The 20,862-nt window shown below is 38.0% G+C and overlaps 1 protein-coding gene across 4 annotated transcripts; it reads right to left on the bottom strand.

Annotated features, from left to right (window-relative positions):
• Nucleotides 1-466: 466 nt before the first annotated feature.
• Nucleotides 467-20,576, bottom strand: LOC141906646 (uncharacterized). 4 transcript variants are annotated; one of them, XM_074795923.1, is made up of 9 exons: nucleotides 11,344-11,979; nucleotides 8,887-9,627; nucleotides 8,144-8,200; nucleotides 7,762-7,874; nucleotides 7,592-7,681; nucleotides 5,100-5,189; nucleotides 2,784-2,873; nucleotides 2,582-2,677; nucleotides 467-2,321 (listed from the first exon to the last, which is right to left on the bottom strand). In XM_074795923.1, the coding sequence occupies exons 1-9, from the start codon at nucleotides 11,732-11,734 to the stop codon at nucleotides 2,169-2,171; spliced, it is 1,821 nt and encodes a 606-aa protein (XP_074652024.1). In that variant the 5' UTR covers nucleotides 11,735-11,979; the 3' UTR covers nucleotides 467-2,168. The 4 variants fall into 4 exon arrangements, with proteins under 4 accessions (XP_074652024.1, XP_074652025.1, XP_074652022.1 ...); XM_074795924.1 differs by lacking the exons at nucleotides 467-2,321; nucleotides 2,582-2,677; nucleotides 2,784-2,873; nucleotides 5,100-5,189; nucleotides 11,344-11,979 and adding exons at nucleotides 5,532-6,887; nucleotides 7,028-7,087; nucleotides 20,142-20,576; XM_074795921.1 differs by lacking the exons at nucleotides 467-2,321; nucleotides 2,582-2,677; nucleotides 2,784-2,873; nucleotides 5,100-5,189 and adding exons at nucleotides 5,532-6,887; nucleotides 7,028-7,087.
• Nucleotides 20,577-20,862: the final 286 nt, after the last annotated feature.

Raw genomic sequence — 20,862 nt, 5'->3', positions numbered from 1 at the left:
TATGATTGAATAATATATATTATGATAGAATTTGAAGTATTTTGTCGATGTGTATTGGAAAAAGGTCGTTTGAAGTTCAAGGCTTCGCAGTGAAGTCTGTCTACTAATGTCAACGAGGCCCATTGCAACTGGACTAGATTCACGTACCATTCGTTTATCAATGCATTCAAAATGGCAGATCAGGTCTTGCACGAAAACCCTTGTAATATGTCTGACCCCTGTTCATTGATATATTTTATCATGTCGGTCCGAGATTCGGGGAGTAACCCTCGATCACTGTACCTTTCAACGATGGTCTTAACAACGCAACTTTTTCAAAGAAATTCATTACAAATGTTTTTATTTTCCAGTTAAGTTTTCATAATAATAATAATAAATACACGTCAAATGTACACCTATTATTTTCAAGTTAAAACGACAGATATACAGTATATCTATATATATATATATATATATATATATATATATATATATATAGTTCAAAATTGACAAAAATACTCAACATTTTCCGCAAAGAGACCTGTGTAGTTTTAATTTATACAATTTGATACTTGAGCCGCCACCACCATTTACCTAAGGCCTTGTGGCGTTTAAAACGGTAACGTTACTGCATTACTTTTAGTTATCTTAGCTGCTACTATGGAACGTTTTGTTAGTCGATAAAACGGTGTTCATTACAATGAAATGAGAGGAAAACATAACGGGAACAACTATCTAATATATATTTTGTATAACAACGGTAGGTAGAAGAGGTATTGCTTATTTTCATTAACCAACCTGAGAATAATATTATAAAAACGTGTGTGCGGGATATTACATTTGTAAATTCTTAATTTGAATCGATTTAAACTGGATCCGATGAATAATAAATAATTTTGTCTGGCCGGCGTAAAAAAACACCATCGGGAGTTTTTGTGCCCGATTCTGCATCGATGATATTGCTTAGATTGACTAATATATGTTTGTTAGTAAAATAACCGGATTCATACGTGGAGAATAGAAGATATAATGGAAACCCACAGATTAAACGTTGTATTCAATCAAAAACCTGAAATGACAAAACGCCACCTGATGATGATCTCTAGTGAGAGTTCAAAACGCGCGATTCTAAATTTTTGATTTGATAAATTCTTGGTTTTAAAACCTTTAATCTGTACATCGTGGGTTTTTATTATATTATATATGTATGTTTCTTGTGGATTAAATGTATGGGGATAGAAAGACCGTTTGTCACTAGTGACCGTGGAATTATTCACTATAAAAAACAACGAAACTATATATTACGATAGATAGCTCTACTACAAACATTGATGATCCATGCAAGACAGAAAATAGTTGTCCATCATATGAAATTTATGCCCTTCGAAGTGGAATGCCTTGAGATAAACATTTGACTGCTAAGAAAGATTCGCTATACGGGGGACTTATACTAGTTAAATACTACACACTTTCTTTGAATGAGAGTACTTTGCATACACCACAAAATGGTCAATATATATATATATATACTACGTTACGTGCTACCTTAAGAGAGATATTTGACGACTTATTCATTATGTGATGATGCGACGAAAATTCTTGAAAAATTTGTTACGTGGAATTTCGTTCGAAGAATGATTCTCGCAACTTGATGATTGTTTTGTGGTCATCATATCCTACACCACGTAGTAAAGTCTATGAGTTACTATTCTCAAATATAACACAGACCTATATCAAGATACACGCGCTCAAGTAAGAATGACATCAATATATACAATTAAATTGGTATGTGAACGTTAGTAAACTGACTTTATCCTTCAAAAACGATATCCGGTTTACCATTTTTTATTTCGTTTATTTTTCAACCTTTTTTCAGAAAACTAAACTGACTAACTACCCTGCCAAGGGCTTATCTCAGTTAACTATATCTACCGATCTTATCCCGTGTTCGGGTGAAAATAGTACGATCTATGTAACCGGGGTCTGGATGATGTGCCCGGTATTTACAAATTTGTGAACAGAGAATAACCGTTAAATAAACCGGGAAAAGCAAGCAATGTTTAAATTTCAAAAATACGTAAGAATAATTCAAGAATAATTCGCTTTAATCCTGCTGGATGTGGACCATATTCTACGACTGACTGACGTGCGTACAAGATTATCGATAGCTGCCCTTTGAATTTATATTTCTAATTAGACGCGTCCACTTCTCCTTCCGTTCCTGAGATTGAACCGGATTTGGATTCGCGTGGACTTTTACTACTCTCTGAGACCGTTTTAGGCGCTCCGGCATCCGTCTTCGGTTTGGCATCCTCTTTAAATGTTAGCTTCACCGTCTCGATCTGTGAAGAAGAAATTTCCTGTAGTGTCGATCATTTATAAGTATTTGAAATAAGAGATTTCGACGAATAATTATCAAACTGCAAATTCAATTTGTCTTTTCAATTTCATTCATTTACAGGCCCACAGTGTAGATACACATATGTCCGTGTGCTTTCTGCAAACATTATATTATGAAGAATGTGAGCTATACGCGCAGAAACATGTCTTTGAAACAGAATGTTTAGAATCGTGGACTTGAGAATTTGAATAGAAGATATACCTTTTTATCACCTCCTCCAGGTTTATGCGTCATGTTATCCTTCGACCCGACTTTAGACTGGGCTTTCTCTTTGAAATCCAACTTTTTTGTTTCAATCTAAAACCATATATATCCAAACGTATATAAGTATATGATATGAAATAAAGAAAATTCATATGTATAGTTATTTTGCATTATAATTGTTAATTCTTTTAGAATTTACCTTTCGTTCTCCACCACCAGCCTTGTGTGTAGCGTTATCCAAAGAGCCAACTTTCGATTCAACTTTCCAGTCTAGTTTACGATTCTCAATCTAAAATATACCGTAGAACAATGTTAGGCGAGTTGGAGGGGAAATGTGTGATTGTTAACATTATAGGAATTTCTTAACATCTTCAAATAACTTCAAACCAAAACCATGGTTTTCAATAAATCCAGAAAAATAACAATTCGAACAGGTCTTCCCAAGATGATCGATGCAAAGGTACATACAAAACTGACAAAAAGTCACTTGAAAGATATTCCCAGGTTTGTTGTGCTGTGGAAAAAGCGGGAACTCATTTCCAGGAAAAAAAGATTTAGACAAAAATGTTTGCTGAGAATCGCTAGAAGAGGGACACGATGAAGAGAATGGGGGCATGCAATAAGATTCTCCGACAAGTTTTTGAACAACCAAGTAAAAATATCCGATGCCGAAGTTAAGTTCCAGTTCCATTGAGTTTCGCACAGAAGAAGAAAGCCTCTGTTTTCCGTGGGTGGTTTGTGAAGAGAGGTTGTTCTGAAAATACCTCCATATCTTCAATCGATCGCGTGTCCTCTGAGTTTTCATCGGACAGCTGGGTGTTTGTACTCTTACGTTTTTTCCCACGACCCATTAACTGAGCGATCTTAGATTCAGCTCGCCATTCCAGTTTTTCGTGAAATACATACTAAAAAATCATAATAACAAATCTCCAGTCAATTCTATAATTGTTTTGCTTTGGAAAACACCGTGACAACTGTGTCACAAATTCTATGGTTGGAGGGGGGTGAATCAATAGAAGTGTCGTCTCGATGTGCAAACTGAAACAAAGAAGTGATCAAGAATGCAAGTCTTATTTTCGCTTTCGAGTAACATCTTGTCTGAAGAGAATATCGGAACAGTTTTTGAACATAACCCTGTTATAAATCATGCCAACATACTTCGAATGATTCGAAATATTGAAATTTGGCTCAAAGCTAGGAAGCTATAGTTTTAAAGGATTGTAGTAATAAGATCGCGCGAGCTGTTTATAGTGAGCTTCTTTATAACAAAGTTTTTAATTCGATGAAATCACTCCACAACATCTAAATACAGAGCTCTTGCGGTCGTGCTCTTTTTCACGTGACGACGTGACGATGATATATTGGAAGTCAAGCACAATACGTTACGACGGAAGCAGTCATTTTGGAAAAAGTACTGGCTACAACCAAACCTGTTCTAACTTGAACTTGTTATAACTCAACCAAAGATAAGCTTTCAGGCTAAAAAATGATACCTTGTTTCTCCTAATCGGCCGAGTCATTTTGTAGACTGCGATGAAATAAGTAGTTCATTTCAATAGCTGCCAAGTCTGTTGTGGTAAGCTTTAACATGATTTCGAAAGAGAAAGTGTAATGTACGCGGTAGATTGGCGGCCGGCTCGGTAGAAATAAGAAACAAGGTATAAATTCTTTGGCTTAAAATCGTAAAACTCTTTTGTCAATTTTTTCTCATATTTGCCCGACGTCCAATACACAAACGACGACGCCATGTGTGCAAAATCTTAAATGCACACGTTAAAATGATACTAACCCAACAGTGATCACACAAAAACGCGTTTAAATAGATAAATGAATATACTTAGGTGGATTACTCCTAACTTACCTGCAACGGTAAAAAATTACCTTTTTCTCTCCACCTCCGGGAACATGATTCGCATTATCTAGCGAGCCAACCTTCGACGTACCTTCCCAATTTAATTTACGAGTTTCGATCTGTCAAAAACGTTACAGAATACTTTTCAAAAAAAAAAATCTGTTACACCACTATTCAAAATCACGTTTAACCAAAACCGAAACCGATGTTAGATTGCAATTAACACATTAGTAACTAATCAACGTAACGAACTTGTGAAAATTTATGGTTAGATTTTGAAAATCGAGTGTTAGTGAAACATCTATGTATACATTAGACAAACAACCCCGATTTCCATATACAATCCATATGTTACCTTCGCATTTCCACCTTTGGAAATGTAACTATTATTTGCTAGTGACCCGATTTTAGACGTTGATTCCCAGCTTAATTTACGCGTTAAAATCTGTCAAAATTCAGTGATTTTTTCATTGAAATTCAGTGTCAGGTAAAGAAGTAAGTTTTTTATAGGGCAGGACTCAGTGCGAGATGCGCCCAGATACAGAAACCAATCGGAATATACATATATACATGGAAGCATTCAAAGCGAACACTAATTTTTGCTAGATATGCCTATGTTGACATTGCATAACAACAACTTAAAAAAACGTGTGTTCCGCTCACCTTTTTCTTTCCACCGCCCGGTGTATGCTCGGCATTTGCAAGAGAGCCGACCTTCGATTTCGCGTCCCAGTTCAATTTACGATTCTCGATCTGCGAAAATATAAGTAGACAAAGCCTTGTTGCAATGAAATCCTTAGTACACTTTTCCATTTCACAGGTCGTCATTATCTCCCTAGGATACTTTCATACACGGCTCGAATCATAATTCGATCGAAATCAGTAAAATAAATTGTGAGTTCAATATGTATATATTACACTGGGAGTTAAGAAATAAAATTTCCTTCCCTGAACAAGAAATTAACAAAAACGTCATATATCTTATAAATAGTAACTTTCTTTATTTCATTTACAAATCAATAACGATGATGACAAAATTTATGATGAATTACAATTAAAAATACGAAAAACGTTTATTTCATATTTGAAACGTCATATCTTGTCAGAATGGATGATGGGTACAATATTTCAGAACTGACTGCATAGAAAAAGCATTTGTAAGTTTTCACAAATTAAGATTTAACGGTTTAAATCATTATCTAGTGATAGTATATGCCATAGGAACAGGCGGCAGGACTAAACACCCCCACTCTCCAGTATATGAATGCTTTAAGAAAGCTCAGCAGCGGCTTACCGAAGAAGGATTAGAATTCTAAAACGATAACAAGAAAATATGCCTATTTATAGAGATTTGCAGCAAGTCAATGAAAAATCATGACATGAAGATAATTTAGCAGTGTACCAACAAAATACTAATATTTCAAATGGAATATATGGTAAAATACGTGAAGACATCACCATCAATAGAGATAGAACGAAAAGCTCTTGAGAAAGACAGCGTCAGAGGAAATGCCATCGATATGATATTTAGATACTGGTCAACCATTGTTTCTGTACATCTTTTTTTCCACTTAACTAGTTCACAGTTCGAAATCGCTCTCCTGTACATTCGAGGAAAGAGTTGTAAAAGGAATTGTTGTACGAACGAAAATACGAAATAAAAAGGATGACGATAGCTCCTTTTCTCTAATTGTCTCAATAAATAATACGAAAAGCATCGATCGATATATATTATATTCATTTAGCGGATTCAAAATCACTTATTACGGCTTGAAAAGCAGTTCTGCAAGGCTATTTTTGATTAAGCGGCGAGCTCCTGGCCTAAAGACCAATCCATTAAGCCATGGCGACAGGACCCTTCGATAATAAATATTCAAAATAAATAACATTGGATTTTTAATATACTTTTAAGGGTATCACTAACATCAATCTTTTGACTAGTTTATAAATAATGACTGTAAAGGCGGTGCCTTGATAATTTCCAATGAAAAAAAAAACGATTCAGAATTCCTCAAACGGGTGTTGAGGCATGCCGTACTCATCCCAGAATCCGTAACTGTACGAAACCTGCAACAGCTCTCGCACTTTATTGTATTTGATAACGAACGGTAGATTTTCCGTGGCGACGACTCGCGCCAGTTGTCCGTGTCGAAAAAACCTCTCCAGCAACGGTCCGTTACTCAGTCCGTACATATCGCCCATCTCTTCGAAGAACACCTGTAATCGCGGCGATGACGTCAGATATATGGCCGAAATCGAACAGTTTTCATCCGAGGTTTCGGCGCGGTCGTCTTTTTCGGCGAGTTTTTTGATGACGTTGTAAACATCGACGGAAACGTGACGGCAGAAACTGTTGCTAAAACTTTGAGACTTGGAAATATTCGGAGTTATCATCGATAGGACAATCGTCCGGTGAATATGGTACAGTTCTTTCAACGCCTTGGGGAATGGCTGAAATGAAAAAAATACGGCGCCGTTATTTTACTATCGGTTATTTCCATCGAGAATACAGCATTTTGAAATTGAATTTCGAATTTCGATTTGTGCTTTGAAAATTCTTTGTTAGCTCAATAGGTGCAATAACGGCTGACCTGTTTTTGACTAGCCCAAGAATGCTTAGCAAATTTGAACGGAGGTAAATGTTCCGCATACTAGAAATAACAAAAGATGATATTTAACTAAAATGCGTCTTTTTATTCGAGATCATCCGCCATTTTACATTCTCCGACGTACGAATTATTGGTAATTTTGAAGACTAATCTGCTGAAGCCTACCTTGTTAATGTTGTCAAACGACACCGCAGAGCACAGTAACACAGCGACAAAATAGACCACCGAATTTCTGTAACCCGTTCCGTTACCAAGCAAAGTGCACGCAAAAATTACCGCCAATAATTCTTTTTAACTATAATTCAGTGCATTTTGTTGTTACCGCCACATCATAACAATTGTGACAATGTTACAGACATGCATATAAAACTAGCCGTATGTACAATGTTAGATATGATTTCTGCTTAAAAATGCCGGATAAAAATTTCCATGCGAAAAAACGTTAACATAAAAGCCTGATTAATACAACGGATTAATCGCCTGAAAAACAAATGTGTGTCCGTGTGTGTATGTGTGGCTTGGAATAATAGAATAAAGTTATATTACCTTTTTATCGCCTCCTTTCGGTTTATGAGTAGCGTTTTGCAGAGATCCAACTCTGGATTCGACTTTCCATTCGAGCTTTTTACTTTCAATCTGAAATATTCAAATAACACGTTAGTTGGGATTCCCCATTACATACTTTCACAGCTCATATCAATCAGGTTTATAAATACCTTTTTCTCTCCTCCTTTGGGTGTATGGGTCGCGTTATCTAACGATCCTATTCTTGATTTGGCTTTTCCTTTGAAATCCAACTTTTTCGATTCGATCTTCACATTTCCGCCACCTGTAAACAAGAATATGAATTTTTCACTTTCATAAATGAAATAGAGTTTAAATATTGAGTCTCGTCAATTGGACGTTTTTCGAATATAATCTAACATTTATTATTGCCCTGTTTGAGTTTGTCGGTTGATTGTCGTGGATTGAGTCGAGCAAAGACTCCATCAAATAAAACGTGAGTAAATACTCACTCAAAACGAATTAGCAATTGTAATTTTACTGCAAATTTACGCATTTGTTTGTATTGCGTACGTAATTATGTGTCTCTCTCACCTGGGGTATGTTTGATGTTGTCTTTCGAGCCGCATTTGCTCTGAACTTTGTCAGCTTCTGAAATCCGCAATAAATTATCACTAGGTTATTTCGTGCATACAAAAATACGTAAAGATGTGAACTATTTTCTAAATGATATATAGTGCCATGGAAAACCATTTATCAGTAAATTGGCTAATATTGAAAGCATTTTTTTCATATTCATAGTTATAGCGAGACCTACGTGCGACTTACCTTCTATTATTAGTATTCAAAAACGGTTTTTAGTTTATAAGTCGAAAAGAAATATATGAACATAAAACGCAGCATAAGCAGCATGCTAATGATAAAAACTTCATTTTCGATCTATCGCTGGTCAAAATAATCATGATTTAGACAATCAAAACTGAAGTTTTCAGATATACTAGGTAAACATTATTAAGAGTTAGATAAAACATAAGACATCAATTTACTGTCACGGAAGTAATATTCATGGCTGAAGACGTTCTGAATCATAAAGGTAATAATCTAAATCCAGTCAGTTGGGATTGGTGCATAGACTCTAAAACTAAGACTCGTTTTAGTGTCCATGGTACAATGACAAAGTACATGGTACAATTTCAAAGGGTGCATAGATTCCCAATTCGCAGAAACCTGGAGACCACTTCTCTGCGAAAGAGAAGGTGCTTTATCGAAAAAAAACAGTGACAGTGCGGCATGCGCGTGCACAAGAACACGAGGCAAAGAAGAGAAAATCTATCCACCTGATCTCGAATGACTTCTGGATACGGTAGGAGCTGTAGTCGGTCGCGGGGTCGGGGTCATTTTGGGCGAATGCGGTTTATGTGGTGTTGCCTTCACGGCACCCTCCACGGATGCTGAAACTGGGCGCGTTTTGGCCGGTGATTTCTTGGCGGCGGCCGCATCCGTCGATGCTGACAACGGTCGAGTTTTCGTCGGCTCGGTGCTAACCGATCGTTTCGGCGACGACTGAACTTGTTTCGGTTTCGGTAACCCACTCTTTTTCGGCGAGTCGACTTTTTTCGATGGAATGGTTTTATTACTACTACTGGCTGTTTTAGTCTCGTCAGTTTGAGAAGGTTTAGGAGTTGCCAATGGGTCAAATGCGTCTAATCCGTGTTCGGTCGAAGCCGTAACGGGGGCAGTAGCTTCGCTTTTCACCGATGCGGCTGGTTTTTGATCAACTGGGGCACCAGCGACTGTTGAAGGAACTGGCGATGGTGGCTCCCCTTTATCTACATTCGCGCTGAGACCTAACAAATCAGCCGTGTTTGACTCCGAAACCGATTTATCGGGTTCTTTACTGTTATCAAGTGAAAGTAAGTCTGCGGTAACATCCTTGTCAGTTGGTTTAACCGGTGCATCTATCGGAGCAGCAGCCGGCTGCGCTGCCGCGGTGTCGACGAGTAATTCCCCGTTTACGGAACCCGTCGCCGCCTGTTCGGAGGAGATATTCCCGTTTGTCAGTTGTTGCTGTTGTGCATCTGTAAACGAAATATAAGCAAGAACATTGTGTGACAGATGGAACCCTTTTACCACCGGACAGGTCAATGATTAGGCAGGGGGAAAAGAAACCTACTGAAAAATCCTATTAGTTCCTGCTGATGTTAGATTTACGTATATGAATACTGTATAATATAAATGATAGACCTGCTACTTAGAGAATCAAACTACGCGCTAGGGAAGGAGCTCAGAGAACACTAACTAATATAACTACAGGTTGAAATGCCTGGATTCAGATATAACTCTACATTATCAAGTTCATAAAGATAGAGAAATTAAACAAAATATTTTACATCGATTTTGCGAACATAAACAGAGTAAACTTAGGTTAAACTTCTATGGTTTTTCTTTGTCTAGGGCGACGTGTTGTAACCTGGTAACACTTTTTAGTATATAATAATATATTGAGGCTAATCCAACGATGAATTATGATTCATTATCCGGAGGAATAATTCTAGAAGGATTTGAATTTCAAATGAGAATTCAAATTAAACACTATTCCCTACTATAATCATCGGTGTAAATGTCACATACTGGCAAAATGACTAATTCCGTGAAGAATATATATATATCGTATTTGCAAATTGACAATAAATTATAAATAAAACTTTCAAATTGAAAATGATTGTTTTTTGGAATAAAAGATAAATTTGAAGACAATTACAAATGTTAACTGCCCAAAGCGAATTATAACACATAGATAACATTTTGGGACATGTAAAAATGGTTAACATCTCACACGATACAGTCAAAAATAACATATAATGATAAAGATGCATGTGTAAGAAATCACAAACGACAACCATGCATTGTATGATCGTATATTCAATAACATATATGTTATTATGCTGAAAATCAGATTACTGCCAGTTGGAAGATGTCAGGGTTAATGGAGGCTGGACGGAGAAAAATGGATGGTATACGATGGGCTATATTCCCGAGGAAAGGAAATGAGCGCTCAATCCATTATAAGTATACACACTGGACCTTACTTTCAGCATTAATTAACGGCCAATTTCAATCGTAGAAAGTATAAAAAGACTGCCTTTAGAAATTAACTGGAACTAGAATATAATGTCTATACACCTGTAAATTGTATATCTCTGATTCGAACTACGTTAACATCAGCTCTAAACAACAGGTTGTTGCATCCGTGCGGCTAGATATGTTCGTGTTACATCGGCATAGATATCTGATAGTCAACACCCCACACGCTAATAAATAATCTTCATCGTATTCGTTGAAATATTTCAGCAAACGAGATCGGAGCCGTAGCATATGACCATTGAACCTAAACGATTTCTGAATTCAATTATCGTTACGTATGTTAAAAAACGGGTGGCCGAATTTATTGCTTGTTGACCTGGCTATATCGAGTCCTAACTTCAAGCCTGAATTAAAACCGAGGTAATGGGCAGACAACCAAAACACTATTGACATTTCAATCACACGTATACGCTCCATGCCCATATAAATAATCCCTATAATTATATCCTGAAACTGTGCCAAACCGAATATTTAATCAAAACCGAAGAAGTAAACTGATCACCAAAACAAGTATTTACAACTCCTATAACCAACATGCATCATTATATGCCATTTATAACTGAGCCTATACCTCTAAATCTGTGTCAATACCTACACCAATCCTCACCTAAAGATGATTTATTTACGATCATGATAATAATTCCCCTCACCTGTGTCATTTTGATTAATGTCAGTTGTTTGTATAATAGTCTCCGATATTTCGACGTCTTCGATTGAAGCCGGTGAAGTATGGACGCCGGAAGTTTCAAAATCGATCTCTTTCAGCAGATCGCCAGTCACAACTTCATCGAGGAGCGGTTTCTCATCTGGTGGCGGAGCGGCCATTACGTCGTCCAGTGTATGCTTTATAACATCCGGTTCGTTATTGATGTGATTTGCATCTTTAACCATCGCCTCGGATTCTTCCGATTGGTGATTCGTGATTTCGGACTGGTTTTGCAATTGTTTTTTAGCTTCGTTCGCCAGAGCCTTACTTGCTTTAGCAGCTATACGATCTTCTAGCGCGTCCGTCGAAGCGTCCTTTGATTTACAATTGCCCATTTTTGTATAAGTTCTTCCCAGTTTTCAAACAAATCTAAGTCCGGTAGTGATTGTGACCGATTCGAATAAGTCACCAGCTTCCAATCAGCACATTTTAAAACGGCAAAATATAATGACCATCAATCAGAGCCAATTCGATATCTTGACAAATTCATTAGAAGTACTTCAATGGTCCAGTTAACGTCTTTAAAATTCGAAAAATCGAAACCGCTTCCGTGTCACGCACACGTCATGACAATCGTTATTCACCGGTGTGTATGTGTTATACACCTGTACAGCTTATTTCATCCAGTCATATTCGAATTCAAATTCAGTCCGATTTTAATGAACCGAAAATTATGCCTATTTCTTAAATTTCCCACCTGCTACATGTGTGTACGATGAATCATACATATAAACACTGGATTCATAGAACTTCATATGTTGACGATGATCGATGTTGTCGTCAGTTTATGTTTTCCGTAGAAGTAAATCCGTCTGCTATCCATAATCCCATAAAAATGTAATGATATACCTTGTTGTACTATTCTAAACAAATACTTATGTATCGCTCTCCAGTGGCACTTCTAGAGACAAACATTGAATTTAAAATAGTCGTCGAGGGTTTAAAAATTCATTCTTGATCTATTTTTCCATTAGAAATCGTGTTTTCGCTTCCTTCGACGGCGATCCTCTAGCCGAAAATACCACGCAAGCCTAGCGACTAACACTATTGAGAGTCTATTGAGACAGTATTCGACTATCTCGCGCTTAATTTAGAGGGAAGCCCCCTAGCAAGTCCTTGCCCATAATAAACATTGCTTGTGTGTGCGCGAAATAAAGACAATTCTTCCGGCCAGACTATTCAACTGATTTTAAGAGCTTTATTACCAGGTGGATTCAGAGGAATAATAATAGCGAACCATCGAACAAAACGTGAAAGCCTAGCCTAAAGTAATACTAGGTATGATAATTGCACATGCAAATAACAATGCGTACTATAACTATAACACTACACTTAACTTTACGGTGGCATTTTCTATTTTGGTTGGACTTTAACAGCGGTATCGGAGAGCTTAAGGGGATTAATTTGAAATCCGGGCTTTTTGATTGTGCAAAAGATTATATGCTAAGATTATCTTAATCTACGTTTAAGATCGACTAAGCTCCTGGTCTCGTCGCGGGCACGTTTTGAACGAGTTGCTCATTCGTTTTCGAGTGACCCGAGAATGAACCATTCTAAAAGAGTGTTCATTAATAGTCCGAATATAAAAAGTTGCCTATAAACTGTAAGGTGTAACGAAATAGCTTTCGAGTGCGTATAATATTAGGAACAAATTGTTAAAAAGCTCCATATCGCAGCTGACTGTAGAGAACTTGAACTTGAAAGGTTTTAATTACTGAGCCAAATTATCAAACCATAACATTCTATACTCACATATGTTGTCACGAAATATTAAAATCAATACTCATTATAATACGAAATAAACCCGCTTTAAATCCCACATATTTAGCGGATTTCAATCAAAGGATTTGTCGCAATCTACCGAAAACTTGAGGCAGGGGTTTGAGAAAATTAGAGCAGTGACCGAAACCAACAGTAAGGAGACAAACAGTAGATAGAGCGAGCATACACCAATACATCTTAAAAACATAAGGATTCCAAGATTCAAAAGCGAATTGAACCGATCTCAAGAGATTTTCTACCGATTCATATTTACCTCCATCTTCATTGCTGGAGTATCCCTCGCAATAGGAATCCTCGCTGTTATAGTACGTATCGTCAGTATCATCGTCATCGGTGACGTCTGCTTCGTCGTCTGCTTCGTCGTCGTCATCGTCATCGTCATCATCATCGCTATTTTCGATTAACGATGCTAACCTGTGATGCTGCTTCGCGGATGATTTCGAACGTTTTTTCTTAGGTTTTGCCGCCGATTTTTTTGCTCCGATGAGTCTGAACATATTTCCCATCTCGTCGAATCCTATAATGTCGGTCGGTTTTTCTTCGGCAACATCAGTACTTTCATCGGCGCTATGCGCCTCCTCTTCCGCAACGTCAGTATCGACATCCGTCGTAGATTCGCTCTTGTCCGTGGCATCGTCCGTTTTAGTTAGAGTAAGTCTACGTATCATCGAAACAAACTCCGCCAATTTGCTCATTCTTCTCTCGGGAACTAATTCAGGTTCCAAACCCATCGTCGTCGACTCGCTGTCTATAGAAACCGAGCTATCATCAACTGATTCAGTCTCATTTATTTCTTCGCCTTCATTCAATTCGACCGGAGTTTCTGTTGCGTTACTTTCCGAATCGTTTGTAGGATTTTTATCCCCGGTTATACTTTCATTTTCAGAAGTTTTTTCAACGTTAGCAATTAGTTCATCCACATCAGGCCTTCCATCGTCAGCGAGCTCAATTTCATCTCCTACCTCCTCGATCGCTGGTTTATCATATTCGGTTTTATCTTCAGCAGTTTTTTCATTGTCTTTGTCGACATTTTCATTAGTCTTATCACTGTCCGCGAACGTTTTATCATGGTCAACTCCTTCAAATACCGCTTTATCTTCTTCATCTCGTTGCTCTCTCATCTTTTCAACGTCTCGTCTATGTATGATAACATAATCTGGGTAAAGCTCGTCCAGATTTTCTCGCTCTTCTAGCTGTTCGGGAGACAACTGCGTATTGTTCGTAACCTCTAATTCTACCACCGGCTCGCTTATACCTATTGCAGAATCATCCAGTGGACTCTGATCCGTGAAATCGCGATTTTCCAGCTCATCGTTTTTCGTTTCCTTGTTATTGGTGCCAGCACTGCTTAACTTTCGTGGCTCATTGGTAAACATGGCACGACTTTCTTGTTTTCCTTCATTGGACTCAGATTCAGTATTTACTTTCCGTCCTTGTAACAGTCGCATAGCAGTTCTGAATGACGGCCACTTACTGGCCGACGGTATGTCGTACTTACCATCGGCGTTTGGTAATATAACATAACCATGATACATCTTATCACCGGCTTCATCGGTTATCGAGCTGATAAGGTATTGTGACCGATCAGCGACTGGAACGATACTTGGACGATGCTGAGACGATACGGAAGATGTATCTGTGTCAGATGGCGTAGAAAGCAAATCTTTGTTCATCGAATTCGTTTCATTTTCTTTCCCGTCATCGTTCGTTTCTACGGTATATTTCTCTCCATTCGGTTCAGCGCATAATCCGGAATCATAACTATCGTAAACGTTTGATAAATCCAGCTGACCGTCGTCATCAACGCCTTCCTTCAGCCCGTCATTTCGCGAACTCGTTCGGGTGTCAATGGCGTCCTCGTCTTCCTCGGTAACGGCTAATTCCACACGCCATTGACCGTCAATATCTTCAACATCGCGTACAATTATCACATGGTATTCAACATCTTCAATTATCGATTCCCTGCCGCCATCCGTCTGACCCCACGGCGGGAATCCGTACGCAAATATCATTGTTACTCTTATAATTACCGCTATCGAGTCTTTAGATTCGCTACATCCCGAATTACATGACCCACTGTCTCAAAACACATCTTCGAACTGAACATCGGAGTACGTTCCCACGTCCGTATAGTTTAATCACAGCAAATGAGAGAGTGTCTGGTTCAAACCTGTCAGTTTTAACCGCATTGAGAGAATTAATGTGCGATAACTGTAACAATAACGCGGGTATTGTTAACTACACGCATAAAACGTAACTTGTGATTTCTGCAATCCAAATGGTGTCCATTGTTAATCGAGAGAACTAGTGCCAATTAGCGCAACGTCACCTGCTCAATTAATTAGTACTTCAATGAAATCAATGAAAATATAGATCTAGGTGTTAACTAAGGGAAGCATTTCAGTGATCTAACTTAATCCTATTAGGCAGATATTACGAATTCATTATCGTGGTTTTAAATTCAATTACAATCATAAAACGCTATCTTGCAACCACAAAAAAGGCTTGTTTTACCTGTAGCGCAGTAATCCATCATTAACTCACGACTGCATTATTTTAACGAGAGAAATCCAAACCCTATTACCAAATGTTTCAGCTCAATATTTCATTGGAAAAAACCCGGCGCTGATTCGATATTGTAAACCTATACCTATAACTAGAATGAAAAACTATTGACGTTTTATACTTGATGGTCGACGTAAAACATGTCGAGCGTTTTCCATTTAAAATTATAGACTGTATTAACTGCATTGTTATATTTGAAACGGTATTTGAAAACGAGCCTGCTGTAAATTAACAGCGACGATGCACATCGCGCGGTGACGTACGATACCAGACGATCACTCACAACTTTAACTCGCAGTGATACTCAACAAAACAAGAAAAATCATTTAGTAATCTTCGATATCGCTATGGCAACTGGATCTTCATCCAGACTAGAAGTGGAAGCACGCGTGAGTGAAGATCGTCAACGGAAGATGAATCAAAAATCGGGTCACTTGACGGAATGATTGAGTACTCTTGAGTATAGTGCCCTGTTTAGTGCGTTTAAGCCTTTGTTTGATTTTTTGTTTGTGTGTAATTACAGGCTCCACGGGTGATATCTTTGTCTCATGCCAAAAAATTTGCCTGGCCATAGAAATTGTATTTCGTTACGCTATCCGCGCCTGTATTTCGCTTTTTACATAGCGGTTCTGGTCAAAAAGCAATCGATATCTTCTGATCAAATATTCCAATAGGTAGATCACTTACGAAAATGACCTTCGCCTTTGACGAGCCGGTGACGTCATCACTCCATCGGGAAGCGGGGGATAACGATGAATCGTGTGTAAATGAAATCATTCTGTGTTTGATCAGGGCGCTCACCCATCCTCCCTGTTGTGCTATAGGAGACAAATTATGAATCTCGAAATAGATCATATTACATAACAATACATACACATATAGATATAATCAACCTAGAAACCTACACTTCATGAATAATTAACCAATAAACGACTAATTGTAGCTCCCGACATATACATTATACTACTAGATAATGCATATATACAAGATACTAGTAAAGGTATCTAGATATAATATATTGGTTTCATTAATCACGCTGCGCGTCTATAATATTTGAAGACTGTCCAACGAATGTTTGAAGAAACAACTCATTTATATTTGAGCATCTAATAGGTTGTCAATGCATGTATCGCGATAAATCGACATCGTCAAGTCCAAGACAGATTGTGTTGATGTAACTGCCTTACGTCAGCTTTCGTGCTGAAGGGGCAGATGATTATAGACTATTTATTTTATGGCTGAATCCTCGGAGGAGGAGGCGGCGGCTGACTGCTGCATTATACGTGATAATTACAATTGCAGTGAGGACGCACTTGAATTACGCCATATGGCGTATATCATGACTGTAACAAACCACTACATGAATCTGTACGTGAATATCAATGTGTTCATTTCGATTCCTAATTTTCTCCTAGCATAGCAGAAACCCAGTCTAATAGCAAAATTTCTGGTCCATAATAACGAGAAATATCCCTTCGTTTTATGCAGTATCAATTTCTTTGATAATCAACTCAGTCTTACATACCGGTATACAGAACTCAAAGGGGTCTGTAATATGTATGTATCGGCGTATGTTGTAAAAAGATCAACATAATTTTCCTAATTATAGCCGTATTTTGCCAATTCCAGGTCAAACAATCCACTTACAGTGCACCGATTTGTCGATACAATGTCTAGATATAGAATGCTAGAGGCGGTTCGATTCGATTCACCACGTTTTGCTCGATGCAAGAATAAAAAACTGCTTTGAAGGAACGCGAAATAGCAAGCTTTCTAAAATTTCCAACTAAAGACTCAATTTAGACATATACGTAAAGCGGTAAAACGAACTCGAATCACCGAGTCATCGAACAAACAACCAACTGTGATTGATTAATACGGATACACATTTTTTCCCGAATTTGGTACATTTTTTAATATTATGCTGTCGGTATCAGTCTCTGTTACTTTTTCTACATTTTTAGAACTTTTTAAGAATCATCGTCACCAGAACAACCGAGGACGCGGGACGCTGTACGGATGCGAAACACAGAACAGATGTGTGGTGATGCTTGAAGCAAAAATCTCATTAATGAAACCGCGTAATCTGAGTTTGTCACTATAGCAATAAAGCTTAAATCAAACCTAGATATATTCATATGGTTATCAAACATCAGCTGGCAGAAAAATTTGATTAATTACACTCATCTGCGTCGATACATGAGAATTAAAATCTATCCTTTATCAACTGACATGCAGTAAAATCATGATGTGCCGGGGGTTGATTTTCGAAGCAAACAAAACGCTATAGGTTTGCATGATTAAAACCGATATCTATATAGACAAATTACATTACCTTCATTAACTGTAGGCGGCCCTTCTATAGAAAATTCCGACATTCTATTATTCAAAGATTTATTTAAACTATAGGAAAACAAACCGGCTCCTTGATCTTCAGGACATAAGCATATATCTAATGATATGCTATTAATCTGCTTTGAAGCCCCGATAAAATTACAAATATTATGACAGCGTAGGGGAATATCAATTTGGCTCTAATCCACAGAACAGCAGTTTATTCACCGTACTACATGTATTATCTTTGTTTGATATTAAGATATCCACAACTCGGAATTTCTCCGCGGGGCTAACCGTTCGTTTGGAAACAAACAAAACCAACAGTTTGTCTTTGAAAATCAACAAACCATGGTTGCCACTGGCCTACGTGGAAGTCTCCACTGAGAGCCACCCTGCCCCGTTTGTTTGAGTTGAGTAACTCAACTTTAAAAATTTGTTTCTTAATGGGGAATATTCCATTAATATATATCTCAAATCTGCAGGACCGATCCATAAAATTGACATTTGGCACTCACATGTACGCTGGGCTTGAACAAAGGACTATGCCTGCGTCCACCCAAGTGCTTCCATTTCCATAAACGTCAAGTGCTGTTCCATTTAAAACTGAGTTGGACAAGGTTGCCCTGATATAGATATCACGATCACGCTCTTTGTTTCAATAATAAGTAGATGCAATCGATTTGCTTTCAAAAAACTCAATTAGCCAACAAAACCAACGTACAGACGCAATAAGATATCAGGTTACGGGAGACTCTCCCGTTTCCATATATATCAAAGTCATTCAACCACCGATCAAAATGAAGGCAGTGAACTCTGGAGTAGATAGCAGTATTGAGTCACAATATGTATTTGATATAATGTTGCAGTTATGTAGCGCGAAAAAAGGAAAATTTCATTATAGTTTCCCAAAGGAGAAATATCGAGTCGTCATTTGTGTAATTGGGATGCTATATAGCCGGCTATATGTGGAGTCTTCATGCAACTGAGTGGTATTTTCAGTGAGCTAAAGTTTTCCTGCAGAAATGCAATTGCTGCAACCAACAGGGTTCGAACCCACAATGGAACCTTTCTCGCTACTGCTCTGCTCTGCGCCCTCGAGACTGCCCGAGTCCCCCTTTTCTCCGACTAAACGTCGGAAAGACGCTGGCTATATTTAGACGTAAACTTACAGCGTGCCGTGTGAAATAATTACAAGAACATCAATATAACATCATCAATAATAAATTGAGCGATAATGACCATTCGTTCTGCACTGTATGTATATAGCTACATAGTACTCAAAGTCAGTGTGTCCGACAAATGCGAAGAATTCAGTTTCGCAGATTGGTTTGCCCCTATCGGGTACAAAGGTAATTTTTAACAGGTCCCAGTTCACCATTCTATTTCTCTCAACTCAGTCAAACTAGTAAAGCCCGGTCACTAGCCGATTGAGCGCAAGCTTTCTAGTTCATTTTCACTGAAATCATTTCTCTTGATTCCGATTTTCAACTGGACGCTGCGCATCTTGAATGATAGTAAATCATTACGTTCCACACAGACCACGATCGAATTTGTATACCAAAAAGTCTGCGCAGAGATTGATAAAATAAGTACATAGCGCTGCAACGCTGATGGCTGTAACAGCATTAACAGTGACATCAAATCTGTGGCCTTGACGAGTGTAGCGTGTTACATTGCGGAACTAAATTCCGATTCAACAGCCATTCTCACAGATCGATAACGACTCGGCAAAGGAGATTCGCTACGGTGACATTATATTTACGGAAAATCTATTTTCAGAACAAAAAAATCAAATGACGCATTTGATCAGCTATGGGAAAAACACTTATTTCCACATGGAAAGTACGATGGTTAATGATACAACGTCAATTTATCACACAAAAAAGGATTACAAATTATTTTCAAATGATATGATTCATCCGTGAATTTGAATCACTAATCTGAATTCAGAGAGATGGGCCCTGGATGATGACACCTAAACTACTGGCAGTATCTGAGGCAAAATATAAAATGTAAACAAACCCCAAACCGATCAGTTATTTAGATATACGACTCTACCTTTCGATGGCGGCATCTTCTCCGCATTCGTTGCCATGGTAATCCCGTACAAATTTTTCACAAATATCCCCGTATCCGCAAACTTAAACTCTAGAAAATTGTGCGCACGACAATATTCTCGAAATATAAATCCTCGAAATGAAGTTTGATCCTTGTCGTTGGAATGCGGCGAATAGAGGATCCTCGTCGCCGGAGAGATGCAACCCGGGAAAATAAATTTATTATGCGAATTGTCGCTGCCGCTGCTGCAACCACCGACTGATGCTGCAAGTAATCGACTCCCCTACAGCGTGTAATGAACTGCGACTGAGCGGTGCTGCGAGGAACGCGTGATTACAGCTAGTAGGGGTAACAGGGTCTGCACAAAAATCCGCGTAATGACAGCTTGTTTTAAAAGCGCTAATCTTGCGGTTTGAATATGAACGTGGCTATTTACCCCCGGTAAACATGGCAAATTCTGGTGACTAAAATTCGAGTTTTATATCGCAGACAAAAATTATTCAAATTTCCAATTCATATGCATTCGTATCTGCTGTTTCATCGAACTGGTTTCGAATTACATGGACTATGTCAATAACCGCCCAAAACATTTCATACATCAGTTTCAAATACTTTGAATAAACCATGAATAATTGTCATCATTGTTATCGTATGCACAGACTGAAAAATGAAGCAGGTGTCGTCATCAATTTTTTTCCAATGGGGTTTATCCTGAAAAGAT

The sequence above is a fragment of the Tubulanus polymorphus genome, chromosome 6 (genome assembly GCF_964204645.1).
Source record: "Tubulanus polymorphus chromosome 6, tnTubPoly1.2, whole genome shotgun sequence".
Classification (NCBI taxonomy): Eukaryota; Metazoa; Nemertea; class Palaeonemertea; order Tubulaniformes; family Tubulanidae; genus Tubulanus; species Tubulanus polymorphus.
This window is presented reverse-complemented; position numbering and strand designations above follow the sequence as displayed.